This window comes from Eriocheir sinensis, chromosome 9 (assembly GCF_024679095.1).
Source record: "Eriocheir sinensis breed Jianghai 21 chromosome 9, ASM2467909v1, whole genome shotgun sequence".
NCBI lineage: Eukaryota > Metazoa > Arthropoda > Malacostraca > Decapoda > Varunidae > Eriocheir > Eriocheir sinensis.
Genome location: NC_066517.1, coordinates 7,206,825 through 7,222,531, shown reverse-complemented (window position 1 = coordinate 7,222,531; position 15,707 = coordinate 7,206,825). Strand labels below are relative to the sequence as shown.

General features: G+C 47.6%; 1 protein-coding gene across 2 annotated transcripts; it reads left to right on the top strand.

Moving 5' to 3' along the window:
- Window positions 1-219: 219 nt before the first annotated feature.
- Window positions 220-6,541, top strand: LOC126995877 (uncharacterized). 2 transcript variants are annotated; one of them, XR_007750793.1, is made up of 3 exons: window positions 220-697; window positions 1,121-1,288; window positions 6,134-6,541. XR_007750793.1 is itself a non-coding variant. In XM_050855774.1 (2 exons), the coding sequence occupies exon 2, from the start codon at window positions 1,171-1,173 to the stop codon at window positions 2,326-2,328; it is 1,158 nt and encodes a 385-aa protein (XP_050711731.1). In that variant the 5' UTR covers window positions 220-697; window positions 1,121-1,170; the 3' UTR covers window positions 2,329-2,657. The 2 variants fall into 2 exon arrangements, 1 of the variants encoding a protein (XP_050711731.1); XM_050855774.1 differs by lacking the exon at window positions 6,134-6,541 and having other exon boundaries at window positions 1,121-2,657.
- Window positions 6,542-15,707: the final 9,166 nt, after the last annotated feature.

Sequence of the window (15,707 nt, the reverse complement as noted above, 5' to 3'; positions counted from 1 at the left end):
CGGCCAACACATAACCCACATCACTTAACTAAAAGGCTATTGTGTTGTCTCACGACTTCTATCAACTGGAGAAAGCAGGCAACGGTACACCGGACCTCACGTGAGATAACAGTTCGCGCCTTAATCAAAAACACAAAAACACAGCTAACAAAAAGGCTAACAAAAGTGGTGAACAGCGGCTTCCGGACCTTCTCCGAAGTGTTCTGTGTGTTATCTCTCTTTTACCACTTAACACTTAACGGTGGCAAGTGTCGTCAAGGGGCAGACAGGCAAGTGTGCAGGAAAGCTGACACAAGCAACGCCATTCCCCCTTGGCCCGTCCGAGTCGAGTCAGCACACTCCACCACACCGCCCCGCGCGCCCCGCCCCGCGCGCCCCGCCCCGACGCGCGCCCACATCGCCCACTGTCGGGATCCCGCTTCCCAATTCTGGGACGCCCACTTGTCTGCCTACGACACAGTCATTCGTGGGTGGGCGCTCACCTTCGCCTTGGTGGAGATCTTGGTGGAGCGTGGTCGCTCCTCCGCCCCTTCCTCACCGCTGCCAGCCGCTGCCGGGCACTGCCGGCGGTCTCTCTGGCCGCTCCAAGGACGCGGGGGCAGCCAGCCAAGGACGGGGACAGCCAGCCAAGGACGAGGGCGAGCCAGCCGAGGACGAAGGAGTGCCACGGGCACAATCTTCACACTTTTTTTTTATGGTATTCACATGCATGTAGCTGACACACCACTAATTATATTAATACACCACTTGTTGATGACATTTCAGGTGATTTTTTTTTTACGTGCTTTGTGTGTCTCCGCGTGGAGCCGTATCTTGTTTCCCTTAGGCTGTTGAATTTTATTCAGGTGTAGAGGGATGTTTAATATTTTTCCTGATTTGTGAACATTGTTTGCATTTTATATATAATCCTTCATTTTTTTTTCTTTCTTTTGTGTGTTTTCTTGCACAGTGGGGAAGTTTTTATCGTGCTAAGTATTCACTCATTGTTCTTTTCCCTCTTTTTAATGCGTTTTGGAAGCATCTGAGGCGAGTGAGCACACACTTAGCGGTGATACTTTTTCTTTTCCCATATTTTTCCTCATGAAGCCATATTTTCCTAATGCCTTTTTTTAAATGGCAGGTCAGTCTGATAAAGAGATAGACATTTTGGCCAAGGAGTTCCAGAAGTTGATGCAGGATTCGGAAGCGCCCGCCGAGGATGACAATTCCCGTGTCCTAAGGAGCGGGTCAACTCATGACAGAGTTCCTCCTCCTCCTCCTCCTTCTTCTCTCCCGCATGATAACAAAGGTAATATCTTGACTAACCAAGAATTAACAATGGCTACTAACACTATTAAACTTCTGCCGACTACGGCATCAGTCAGAGCTTTCGCAGGCAATGAACCGGATTACAGTGCGAGAGACTTCATCCTGCAATGCGAGGATGTTATGAACAACTCATTTGTGTCAGAACCGGGTGATAAAATCTCCTTCATTAGGTCTAGATTAAAGCCGGGGTCAGAAGCATCAGCTGTTATGTTCACCAGCACGTTCATGGAACCGCAACAAACCAAGGATTATGCCCAGTTTCGGTCACATTTTCTGGAGTCTTTTGGGGAAGATGTTAGGCACAGCCTCGTCAAAGGTGTTAATGTAGCTGTGACCAAATTGATTTCAGCTGTGGAGAGTAAAGAGCTTTTAGCCGGACAAGTAGACGCCTATCGGTTGTCTACTGATATGGGCGTCTATCTGAAAGCTGGTGGCTGGACTGAGGGAGAGAATATGTCTCTATCCAATGTTCTCAAATTTTTTGAATTTTTTGTATACATGGCTGTCATCAAGGGCCAGTTTCGAAAAGGTTCTTTATCCCTAGCCTACGGCCCCACTGACAAGTTGCACGACTTCATGCTTAAAATAAAAACTAAGATGGAGGAGAAAGACGGAGCGCCAGTCCCCGCTGTAGCCTCTGTCGACCAGAAGGCCGCTAATGTTAGCGCGTCCTCATCAGTGGTGGCGGCCACCACCGAAAAGCCTAAGCGCCACTGTTCGTACTGTCAGCGCGATGGTCATACGGTTGACTATTGTCTAAAACGTCAGCGGGATCGCAAGGCTACTAGGGAGAAGGGAGGCTCGCCGATGTCAGGCAAATCTGCTTCTCAGAAGACCCCGGCCGCTTCAAAAAGTCGAGCCGCGGGCTACCACACTGGCAAGTTCTGTTTTGTTCACGGTGCTGGTAGACACACCACAGAGGAGTGTTTCTCTGTGCTCCAGTTAAAGAAAGAGCGAGCAGGAAAGTTCGTGAAGGGGTCGGGGGAAGCCGAGCGCCCCCCCAAAACCGACCCAGGGTAGCAACCCGGGGGGGGGAGGATACCGAGACTGCAGTGCAGGCTGACCAAAGTAGCTTGTATGAATCTGTTGTGGCCGCGTGCAGTCAACCTGAAATAATGGCGCTTAAAGTCAAGCTGGGTCCGCTACAAGCGTCATTTGCGGTCGACACCGGCGCGGCGGTTAATGTGTTGTCTGAAAGGACATACTTAGCTTTGAAACGCGCGTCGCGGGGAGGCCGCTACCAGCTACGACCCTCGGACCTGAGCCTTTGCGGTGTCACCGCCGACAGGCTTAACATCCTTGGGTTGGTGAGTTTGCCAGTGAGTTTGGGACGAAACACCCCTGTCATGCGTTTGGATTTTACGTGACGTCAAACTTTTCCCTGCCGTCTGACGGTCTTCTTGGGTTGTCGTCACTGAGGTCTAACCGCATGGTAATACATCCAGATAGTAATACAGTGAGGTTTCAAGGAGATGTTTCAAGGCCATGGATCAACCTGTGCGCCTCGCTTCTCCCTGGGAAAGAAGAAATACCCAGCAAGGGACGGGAAAGTGTTTCTCATGAGTCGGTCGTGCATACCGTGCCGACTCTTTCCACGGTGCCGTTGCATGGCGCGGGCACCACTTCACGTCATGGTCAACCACCAACACCAGCTGACGTTTGTGGGGGATGGAACAATGTCAATGCGATAGTCGTGGGAATCACGAAATCCCTCAGCGAACCGCAATGCACGTCCCTGTGTCAGTCCCTAACGCCACCGTAGGTTGTGACATCTGCCTAGAAGGGCCTAGTCGTGTCAACACGCTAGCGATAGAGTCCACCCTTAACACGGTGCGCGAGGGAGGTAGGACCGTAGCTTTAGTGGTTAATGCCACTGGCGGTCCAGTTAAACTCAGAAATGGAGTCATTTTGGGTCGCGCTTTAGCGTTCGACGGACAGGTGTCCCCAGACCCTTTAGAGTTACAGCGGCCTTGTGTCGGCGCAGTGGGTCAACCCGCCGCCGGCGACACATCTTGTCAGGCCTCATCTGTCGATTCTTTAGTCAAAGTGGTCGATTATCCCGAGCTTAAGGGCCCGCTTCTGAAACTTTTACATCAGTATCGTGATGTCATTGCCCTGCCCGGTGAACCTTTAGGTGCGACTGCTGCGACAGAACACAACATTAGGGTTAAACCCGACACCAAACCGGTGTACATTCCTGCGTACAGACTCCCACACAGTCAAAGGCAGGTTGTAGATGAACAGGTTAAAGATATGTTGGACCAGGGTGTTATTCAGCATTCCCGGTCTCCGTGGAACTCGCCCTTGTTTCTAGTCCCTAAAAAGGACGGGAGTTTCAGGCCTGTCATCGATTTTAGGAAAGTAAATGAGGTGACTGAGGATGATAGGTAACCTCTGCCTGTTTTAGGTGACTTGTTAATGTCCCTGGGGCAAGGGAATAATATTTTCAGTAGTCTTGACCTTTTAAGTGGGTACTGGCAGGTGCCGATGGCAGCTGAATCCAGAGAGATTACAGCCTTCAGTACCCCTAGCGGTCATTTTGAATGGTTATGGATGCCATTCGGCCTCAAAACCGCACCCATTACTTTTCAGAGGATGATCAACACATTGTTCTCAGACATGATAGGCAAAGAAGTCTATGCATATTTAGATGATTTAATCATCTGCAGCAAGGATGGCGCCAGTCACCTAGCTAAACTAGAAGCGGTTCTGCTTAAACTCAGAGGCGCTGGCCTTAAGGCCAAGCTGACTAAATGTGAATTTTTAAAGGCGAAAATCACCTTTTTAGGCCACACTGTTGATGGAGATGGTATCCACACGATGGACGATAAAATATCGGCCATAAAGAATTTTCCGCAACCCAAGACCGTCGAAAACGTGCGGTCGTTCCTTGCTGTCCGGCTACTATAGGCCTTTCATACAAGGTTTTGCCAAAATTGCTTCGCCTCTAACACAACTCTTAAAGAAAGAGGTCCCTTTTCATTGGAATGCCCCACAACACAAGAGTTTTACAGACTTGAAGTCAGCGTTAATCAACGCTCCAGCATTGGCATTCCCGGACTACAACGTCCCTTTTACACTATATACAGATGACTCAGCCCTAGGTCTTCGTGCTGTTTTGATGCAACCGGACCCTTTCGTGCTATTGCGTACGCAAGTCGTACTTTAAACCAGGCTGAGTAGAACTATTCAATGACCCACCATGAAACCCTAGCGGTTGTTTGGGCTCCTAAACATTTTAGGGATATTATCTTTGGCTATCCTATCACTGTCTTTACGGACCACGCGCCAGTCACCGAGCTTTTTAAAGGTAGAAACCTCACCGGTCGCCTCGCACGGTGGTACCTGACTATCCAGGAGTTTGGGCCAACCTTTAAGTATTTACCTGGCCGCGCGAATGTCGTCGCGGATTCACTGTCTAGGAACGTACCTGTTGGCTCAGTGGCAGAAGCGCTTACTGAAATTCAAAATTTCAGTCTTAAGGATTTAGCAGCAGCCCAGCGTCGCCATGACGTTTGGGGTAAGGTAATATACGCTCTGGAGTCGGGTGACGAAACAAGTCTCCCGCCACTACCTGTGTCTTTTTCACAATTCTTCTTGTCACAGGACGGTGTCCTGTGCCGCTACTGGCCCCGCAAAAAGGAGTCTGTTGCACAGTTTGTGATACCGGAGTGTTATGTACCGGCGGTGCTGATCATTGCTGGTCACCCGGGGAGGGAGCGCACACTAACAGCGGCCCGAGCGGTCTATTTTTGGCCAACTATGCGTGTAGATATTGACGCGTATGTGGGTAAGTGTGTCAAGTGTGCCCAACATAAAGGGACGGTGCCTAGGCCTGCGCCGATCCTAGAATACCCGCCCCCTGCCCGGCCTTGGGATGTAGTTTCTATTGACTTGCTACAGCTTCCCGCCAGCCACCAGGGCTCTAGGTACCTCTTAGTTTGTGTAGATCACTTGTCTCGGTACGTTGTTTTAGCCCCAGTGCAAGATAAATCTGCTAAGTCCATTGCTCATGCCCTGATAACTCATCTCATTTGTCCGTATTCTACACCTAGAGTGTTGTTAAGTGATAATGGAACCGAGTTTCGAAATCAACTTTTAGCAGAAATATGCAAACAGTTTGCCATTACCCAATCTTTTACAGTCAGTTATCACCCAGCCAGCAACGGCCTTGTTGAGCGCGCGAATAGGAAGATTTTAGATGTCTTGCGCCCGGTCGTTAGCGGACTTCAGCATACATGGGAGGACTGGCTGGCATATGTTGCAGCAAGCATAAACAGCAGTGTTTGTGAGTCAACGGGACAATCTCCCCACTACATAATTTTTGGGGTTGAGAAGAGACTCCCGTATGACCTGCTTAGCAGTTCTCATTCACCTGTATATAATGTAGATGATTATTCTAAGGTTCAACTCAAGGTTTTCACAGACATTCATAGAGAAGTCAGAAATAGACTACTGGCTACATCTGAGGCTATGTGCTTGCAGCAACACAAGCGTGCCGCCCCTGTTTCCTTGAAAGTGGGTGACTTTGTTATGATTCGAGTCCCAGAGAGACATTCGAAGTTGTCCCCTAAATTCGTGGGCCCACGCCAGATAGTTAGGTGGTCACAAATTTGAGCTTTATGATCTCATTTTTAATTCATACGAAATTGTGCATAGTGATCGCCTCAAAAAGACAGACGCCCAGCCTGAGGTCATCGATTCGACTTTAGTTGAACCAGCGAGAACCGCCTGTTTGCCTCAGCCTGACGATGCTTTGTCTATCTTTCCAACACACGACTATAACCTGCGTCCTCGCCAATAAGGGTTTTCTGCTTGGTTCCAGGAAATGTTGTCCCTCACCTTCTACTTCCTTCTGCGCTCCGTTCTGGCTGCAGACCCTGCGCACCTCAAGCCGGGGGCCCTCTCTGCTCATTTGGGCCGGGTTTCTCTGGTCGAGGATGTCCTGTGGGTCCAGTACCCGTTTACTGCTCTGGTGGAAATACCAGGCACACTGAGGACAATAACGGAACAAGTGACTGGGGTTGTGTTGCAGATGGATATCAATGCTCCTGAAGACGGTCTCCTGCGTCTGATGCATGACCGCATAAAGTACTTGAATGATACTCTAACCCTGGCTTTGGAGAACTACGCAGCTCTTTCGTTTCCTAACCGTACTAAACGGGGCTTGATTGATGGGATTGGGCAACTTTCCCGCATGTTGTTTGGAACCGCAATGGATGAGGATGTGGAGGAACTGATGTATAGTTATAACCGTTTGGCTTCACTTGCTGCTACTCAACACAAAACCATTAGGATGAATTCCTTCCACATTTCCAGACTTGAGCATGCAGTACAGGATATTGCTTCTTATTCCCGAACCTTAGGCTCTTCCATTAATGAGTTGTGGACCGGCATGGCTAATATGTACCAAATGGAACTTGTTCTACAAACCTTGCCTGCCTTGGAGAGTGCAGTCAACTCTATCCTCCATACTAATGCTCTGGTAATACAGAATGTAGTGGATGCAGACTGTGGTAGGGTTACCTCTTCTCTTTTTCCTGTCAGGGATTTGCAAAAGGCTTTGAAAATAGGAGTAGAGAACCACCAACTAACACCTTTGTTTGACATGCATGCCATACACCACTACTATCCCTTGCTTGAGTCATTCCTGACGTCGGAAGCTATAGTAATTCACGTTCCCTTCAGGTCAAAGGATGTGTTTGAGGTTTATCAGCTGGAACCTTTCCCTTTCTCAGTCAATAACTCGGTGATGGTGCTGGACTTACCTGCCACAGTGGTCTTAATTCGTAATGATCTATCGCTTTATGCAACGGGCCAGCCGTCAGACCTAGGGTCCTGCAAAACAGAGTATCACAATCTCATTTTTGCTCAGCGTCACTCTTTGCATTCCTCCCATTGACAGGTGGTATCTGCGAGGTGCTGACCCAGTCGGATGCTTCTAAAGCTCTAGAGACTTGCCCTATCGTCACGTCGCCGCAAAATCGCTTTTCCACGGGAGGTTCTCCGGATTTCACTACTTCTTTTTCACACTACCAGTGTTTGTGACAGTGGTCTGTCCTGAAGGTTCAACTTATAGAGAGGTTGCAGGTCACCTGGCGGTACGGGTGGCTTGTTCCCTACGTTCTGTCAATTTGACAACCTTTCCGGAGACGCTCCATCATGGATTTGCGGCCACAAATGCCATCCCAATCTATCCTATTGACAGTTTAGTGAATCTCACCTTTTCTAGAATGAGGTATGTGACAAATAGCCTTTCCGAGCTAACCTTTTCAAACTTCTCGGAATTGGAGTCAGCTGTCCATGACTCTACCGGTTTACCTTGCCCCATATGTACATTACCCATCACTGCTCTTACCGGTGGTTCTTTTTATCATCATTGTCATCCCCCTGTTCTGCCTTGTTAAGCGGGCTCTGACTTTGTACAACCATCTTCAGGCAAGAGTTGCCCCACCGCGCTGAGTTCGTACGCATTGTGACTCGAAGATTCAGTTTGTATCAAATCTTCTTCACGGATTTTTTTTTCTTTTCTTATTACTATTCCACATAGCTCCGTTACCATGTATCCTAATGACAATTTAGTCAATTTGTTTTTTTTTTAGGATGTATTTTGTAAATAACTATTCGAGCTATTGTTTTGTTTTCTCGGAATAGTGCTGAGCTTCCACGTCCACGACTCTAGCCCTGTTTACCTCGCCCTGTATGTACTTTGCCCATTTATTGTTACTTCCATGATTATTTTTCTTGTCATTGGCATTTCCCGATGTTGTATCGTTAGGCGGGCTCTGACTTGTATATATTTTTTTTTTTACATGCAACCATAATAGGCCCTCGTTTAACTAGTACACATTGTGCGACTGTAACATGGGTAGGTACACTGATTTTAAGGGTCGGATGAGCCGCGAGGTCGCGACTTTTCCGTGACCGAGCGATGTAATGTGTATATTATAAAAAAAATGTGAATGTGTGAATGTATGTCGTATCGCCATGGCCCAGTGGCGCCAGGACGTTACACACAGACGCTACGTTGTGCTTAGGAGGTGCTCCTTGCCGTGGGAACGGTGCTGATGCAGCAAGCATGCTATCCGCTGGCCGCTCCTGTACCAAGAGAAGCCGGCAGATCAGAGCGGGCGGCGGACGAGGGCACAGGACTTCTCGGAGTGTGCGTACGACTTACGACTCGTCCACAAAATACTGTAACTATTCTGTGAATATATTTAAAAAGCAATACAACCATTTAATCAACCAGAGAGAGAGAGAGTAAATTAAGTGAACTCAAAGTGAACTTAACGGCTCCGCTCGGCCAACACATAACCCACATCACTTAACTAAAAGGCTATTGTGTTGTCTCACGACTTCTATCAACTGGAGAAAGCAGGCAACGGTACACCGGACCTCACGTGAGATAACAGTTCGCGCCTTAATCAAAAACACAAAAACACAGCTAACAAAAAGGCTAACATTTGGCTTACCTGTGGATGGAATCTTAGGATTAAATGCCATGAAAGACCTGCACATAACCATAGACCCTGAAAGCAACGCGATCGTGTATCAAGGCCGACGCATACAGGGGATGGTAAATCCATCTCCTCTGTCACCTGTAATCCCACCCTCAGAGGGGGAAAATGGCCAACCCACCACAGACTCAGGGACTGCCACCGCCCAAGTGTCACCTCTTACGGTCAAACCACACGAAAACATTGAAGACTTGTGGCGGACAGTAACGGCAGTCGTTGAAGGTCCTCATATAGTTCCGGATCGTGCTGCAAAACTTGTTAAAATCCGTTTGCCTAACGCCCCTCCGACGGGCAGTGATGTGTGTATCAACGGAGCTCCTCACATACACCGCGTGACGGTGGAGGTAACTCTTGCGACAGTCAAGGAGGGAGGTTTTGCAGAGGCATTGGTAATAAACACGTCTGGATCCCCTGTATCCTTAAAACACGGTGTTAGTTTATGCCAGTGTCTAGTGTATGGGAGAAATGTCGCCCCGGAACCAGCTGAATACCCTTCAGCCCAAGTCTCAGGCATAACCTCGGCGTGTCAGGCTTCTCCCGAACAAGACACAGCTAATTTAGAGGCATTCCTAAAAGTTGCACACTATTCCGAAATTAAGCCAACCTTAATCCAGCTCCTGGAACATTATCGGGGGGCGCTTGCTCTACCAGGCGAGCAGCTTGGAGTTACGCAGTGTGCTGAACACCACATTAAGTTAAAACCCGATACAAATCCTGTATATATCAATGCGTACAAGCTCCCCCACAGTCAGAGGGAGGTGATGCAACAACTTATCTCTGAAATGTTAGAACAAGGTGTCATCAAAGAATCGAATTCCCCGTGGAATTCACCCTTGTTTCTGGTTCCAAAGAAAGACGGTTCTTATCGTCCTGTGATTGATTTCCGGCGTATGAACACCGCGACCGTGGATGATCATTTTCCGTTTCCCGTTCTTAGAGATCTTCTGATGTGTCTCGGTAGAGAAAATAAAGTCTTTACGAGTCTTGATCTGGTCAGTGGCTACTGGCAACTGCCCATGGCCCCCGAGTCACGTGAAATAACGGCTTTCAGCACGCCTCATGGCCACTATGAGTGGACGAGGATGCCGTTCGGGCTCAAAGGAGCTCCCTTGACCTTCCAAAGGACAATGAACAGTATTTTTGGTGACTTGCTGGGCAACTCTGTCTATGTGTATTTACACGACATCATCATAGCAAGTAAAGACGTACATGCACACATGGAAACACTAAAAGCAGTCCTACACAGACTTCAAGAGGTCGGATTAAAGCTCAAAATCACCAAATGTGAATTTTTAAAGCCTCGGATCAAGTTCTTGGGGCATGTCGTGGACGAATTCGGCATCCACCTAGTGGACGACAAAATAAAAGCTATTGCCGGGTTCCCTCAGCCAACGTCTGCGGACAAGGTACGGTCTTTCTTGGGTGTCGCAGGTTATTACAGGCCTTTCATAAAGGACTTCGCAGCACGCGTGAGTCCCCTGACCCATCTATTAAAGAAAGACGTACCATTTCAGTGGCTCCCAGCTCAACAAACGAGTTTTGAGGATTTAAAGAAAGCGCTTACACAGGCTCCGGTCCTTGTCTTTCCGGATTTCAAGGACCCCTTTCAGCTTTGTACCGACGCTTCGGCTAGTGGACTAGGAGCGCTCTGATGCAAACAGATAAGTCCGGCAAAAAGCATGTGATAGCGTTCGCCAGTCGAGTACTTACGGCTCCGGAAAAGAACTACTATGTTACCCACCTAGAGGCTCTTGCCATTGTGTGGGCTCTGAAGCATTTTCGTGACATAGTGATGGGGTACATAATTGTGGTGTATACGGACCACGCGGCCATAAATGATATTTTCAAGGGAAAAAACCTACACGGTCGTCTGGCAAGATGGTTCTTAACGATCCAAGCATACAATCCGGAGATAAAATATATCACCGGGAAAACAAATGTGGTCGTAGATGCCTTATCTCGGAATATTCCGATAGGCGCGATTACCACCCCAGAGGTCATCCACAACTTCACTTCACCTGAGCTACACACTGCTCAGCGAGACCACCCTGTGTGGAAGAGGTTAATTTACGCCCTCGAGTCGGGAGACGAATCAAACCTTCCTGAATTGCCAGTTCCCTTTTCACAATTCTTCCTATCAGAGGACAACCTCCTTTGTAGGCCAACCAAACCGGTACCTATAGACCAACTGCTCATCCCATACAAATACGTCGCCGTGACGCTTCAGCTGGTCCATAACACACCCATTGCGGGTCACCCAGGAAGAGACAAAACGCTATCTGTCACCAGACGAACATTCTACTGGCCCACATTACGGGTTGATGTAGAAAAACATGTCGCACATTGCGTCGTTTGTGCTAAGCACAAGGGCTCCGTCAAAGGGCCAGCACCTATGTTGCAATACCCATTACCAGAGGCGCCTTGGGATGTTGTTAATATAGACTTATTACAGCTCCCCCAGAGCCAACATGGTTCGCGCTACTTATTGGTGTGCGTCGACCAGTTCTTTAGGTTTCTAGTTCTAGCGCCTCTCAAGAACAAGACAGCCACACGCGTGGCCCATGCCCTCGTGACTCACGTGTTGTGTCCACATTCGTCTCCTCGATTTCTTTTGAGTAACAATGGCACCGAGTTTAGGAACTCAGTATTGAGCGAAATATGCACTCAGTTTAACATCACGCAATCCAACATCACAGCTTACCACCCAGCTGCTAATGGGTTGGCGGAGAGGGCTAATAGGAAAATCTTACAGGTCCTCAGGCCTATCGTGAACGATCTCCACGATAACTGGGAGGATTGGCTATCGCATATAGCCGCTTCCACAAATATGTCGGTAAACGACTCTACGGGGAAGTATCCCTACTACATCTTATATGGGATGGAGAAACGTCTTCCGTACGACTTCCTAACAATCCCACAACAACCTCTCTACAACACTGATAGGTACGCACAACAGCAGATGCATATGTTTTCCAAGATACACTCAGAAGTTAGGTGTACGTTAAAAGCTACGAAGGTTGAAATGATGTCAAAACAACACAAACAGGCCGTCCCGGTGAATTTAAGAGAGGGTGACACAGTCATGATTAAGCAAGCGGAAAGGAGTTCGAAACTGGAGGCTAAATTTGTGGGTCCTTACCGAGTTGTTCGGAATGTCAGGGGAAATCGGTTCGAGGTTCTCGAGTCGAATAGTGGAGTCAGTCTAGAAGTTCACAGTGATCGTCTGAAAGTAATTCCCTCACCTTTGGACCTTGATATTGGTAATTCCCCCTCAGAGTCAAATGTTCAACAAGATAATCCCACCACCCATAGCTATAACTTGAGACCACGGGTTTAAATACTTCATTCCCACCACTTTCAGATCATGATGTTGCGTTTTCTGATCATCTTGTTGTCCCTCGGCTCCCTGCTTGCAACGACACCCATCCACCTGAAGCCTGGTGCCCTCACGGCACACATAGGAGAGGTCTTCCTCATAGAAGATGTGCTCCTCGTAAAATATCCATATACTTCCTTGACCAACACAACTGACATAATCAGGATAGTCTCAGGAAAACTACTCGGCATGGCAGACGCCATACGGGCTACCATGACTAGGGAATCAAAGGCACCTTCTAGTACCAACTCTCTGATTCTTTTTTCAACTACTGGAGGATAGGATTCTGTTCTTACGGGGAAAAGTTGATGAGGTAGACATGGATTATAGTTTTCACTCAGTTCACTCTCGGGTAAAGAGGGGGTTGCTCAACATCGTTGGGTCCGCCTCAAAGTTCCTTTTCGGTACGGCTACCGACGAGGACGTTCGCGATTTGCGGGACCACTACGCTCATGTACTTTCCTTTGCTGCCCGAAATCGCAGGGTGATCAACGCCAATTGTAGAAAACTTGCGCGATTGCATACTAACAATGAGGAACTGCTAGAGCAGACAAATAAGATGGTAGAGGTTATCAACATAGTAGTCAAACAGATCGACCAGGTGAATCAGTTTCTCCTCCTAGATCAGGCCTTGCATATATTGGAAAACGTCATTAACTCTGTCGCAACGGCAAATCAGCAGGTTATTAGCAACATGGTTGATGCAGCGCACGGTAGAGGCACACCTGCCTTGTTCCCTCTACACGATTTGAGAACGACTGTCCATATCAGGTATCAAAATTATAGCCTCATACTTTTATTCAGCCCAGACATGAGTCAATATTTTTACCCCTTGATTGAGTCCAGCCTCACCCCCGATGCCATAATCATTCATGTTCCATTTCAGACGGCGGACGTGTTTGAGGCACACGAAATTGTCCCGATCCCTTTTTCAACTAAGGACAGTGTGTTATCCCTGGACACGTCCCCGTCTCTTGTTCTAATCGCGAAGGATTTCGCTCTGTATTCAACGGGTAGCTACTCACTTTTGCAGTATTGCAAGGAGACGGACTTCGGGCGATTCTATTGCTCTGCGTCTCTCTTTGCCTTCCTACCAGTTCGGGGAGGGGTATGCGAGATCGCCCACACCCGCGTGAACGCGTCTGACGCTCTTTCCCTGTGCCCTTACAAGCAGCTAACACCAACGCCTGTTTTCCATAAGAACTTTCAGGGTCTGCATTATTTTTATTTCCCTCAGTCATTCTATATATCGGTCATCTGCCCGGAGGGTACCACTTATCAACGGGTTACTGGTCACTATGCCATAGCGGAAGCATGCTATATCCGCTCCATTAACATAACAACGTACCTGTCCCGGATTCGTCTGGTTTTCACGGCCAATATTTCCCATCGAGTGTTTCCTCTACGGTCTCTCGATGACATTCACTTCTCCAGCATCTCGTATGTGGCTAATTCCCTTAATTCATTGTTTTTCGCAAACAAAACAGAGTTTGCGGAAACCCTGGAGGAAACGCTGCCTGATTATTTGCATCTCCCCTACCTGTACCCTGGATTTTTTTGTACCAATGTTTCTGATGTTCGTCAGTCTCGTCGTCATGTGCTACCTTATTAGGAGGAACTCTGTCCTGCACGATTATTTGGTTGTGCAGACACGGCGACTGGATGCAGGGAGGCCACTGGCAAGGTAGTTTTTTTCCTTTTATCAGACAAATCAGGGGACAGAAACCTGGCTGCTCCTATACTTAACATTGTACTATGTTTCACTATTGTATGTTTCACTACTGTATTTTTTTTAGGAGCTAGATCAACGTTTCATTATCTGTAATTATGCCAGTTGATAGCTTCTTATACATGTGTCCTTATATTTATCTTTTGAGAGATTTCTGATGTTTCATGTCACACACGTTGTGGTTTACCTCTCACTATTTATATTATAACTCCACATATGTTCTTACATAGCCAGTGTTTTAATGTAATTGTGCCATAGGCAGTCTGCTTGACAAACTCCCACTATGTATGTTCATGGTAACTAGACTGCTATTTAGATTTTTGTATATCGCTAGGTCACGATCACTGGTAGGTGACCGAGCAGTGTTATAGTAGGATATCAATGTATTATTATTATTATTATTATTTAATATCACCACGAATTAGGCATACAATTGTCAATGGAAAAAACCCACGACAGATAGATCACGCCACCTTATAGGAATGTCGTCCGTCAGTGTTTACCGTCTCAGTTTTGTATGCTTCGCACTCCGATGGTGCGCAGAGGTCACCTTGACGTACGTGACCAATTGTAACAATTATTTTCCAACCTGTAACTTGTCACTCCTTCACGAGAGTCCGACTGACACACAACGACAGTCGCTCTCACTTCGACGTTCCTGTACATAGGCTACGAATATATTCGCCTTAAGGAAGCTGAAGTCTTAATCAACGCCCTTTAAACGCCCCCCGACAAGCCCGTTACACCAGACCTCCTTGTCTCAGAGAGTGCCACTATGTCCACTCTCAGCCTACTGAGCTCATTTGATAGGTGGGGCAGTCGATCATCGTCCAAGAGGCTCCGGACGTTCCAGGAGCCCACACGCAGAGCCCTCCGAAGGTTAACCCCGTGTCTGGTTATGCGGGCGGACGCAGCCTCTGCACCACCCCGGCCACCCCCATAACAAAAAGAGGGGCTAGGGGGCCCTTCCTCCTTCGAGGTGCAGGGGTCCCGTAGGCTTTGCCCTGCACCCGTCACTGACGGCAGGCTCCCCGGATACAGACGCATCGTGGAAGCCAGCCGCGCGGTCGGGCCCCCCAGCAAGACCGGATCGGGGTCAAGGCTCGCGCCCCGACCACGACCACTACTTTTTAATTTGTTTTTAGCTAGGGTAAGTTTTTTTTTGTGGGGAAAGGGGTGCAAGCCCCTCTCCCCAAGCAGCCCAGATCAGGGGCTGGCCTAATTGCTCGTTATAGGGCAGGGACGCAGGACCCCTGGGGGGATTAATCCCCCGGTTACCCAAAGAAAGAAGCGTGAACAGAAGAGAGTAAGCGGGGAAAGACAGCTCGGGGGGGAATGAGGGTGCTGCATTCCTCATTCAGATAGACCTACCCCTATCCTGGTTATCTGGTTACCACCCAGCGTATTGAAATGGTTAGCATACTTGTTGTTGACTATTTCGGCTTGTCACTTAGTGTAGCATTTCCACTGGGGAAACACTACATCAAGTGAGTAGATGTTGGGCGCCCCAAACCACCAATATATATATATATATATATATATATATATATATATATATATATATATATATATATATATATATATATGTATATATATATATATATCTATATCTATCTATATATATATATATATATATATATATATATATATATATATATATATATGTGAAGTTATAGCCTGTGATAGATGAAATAAAAGCACATCGTTTTTTCAACCTTACTATTCTACTACTAATTGAAACATAAGGTTATTATAAAATGATGTTTTCCATATGTAA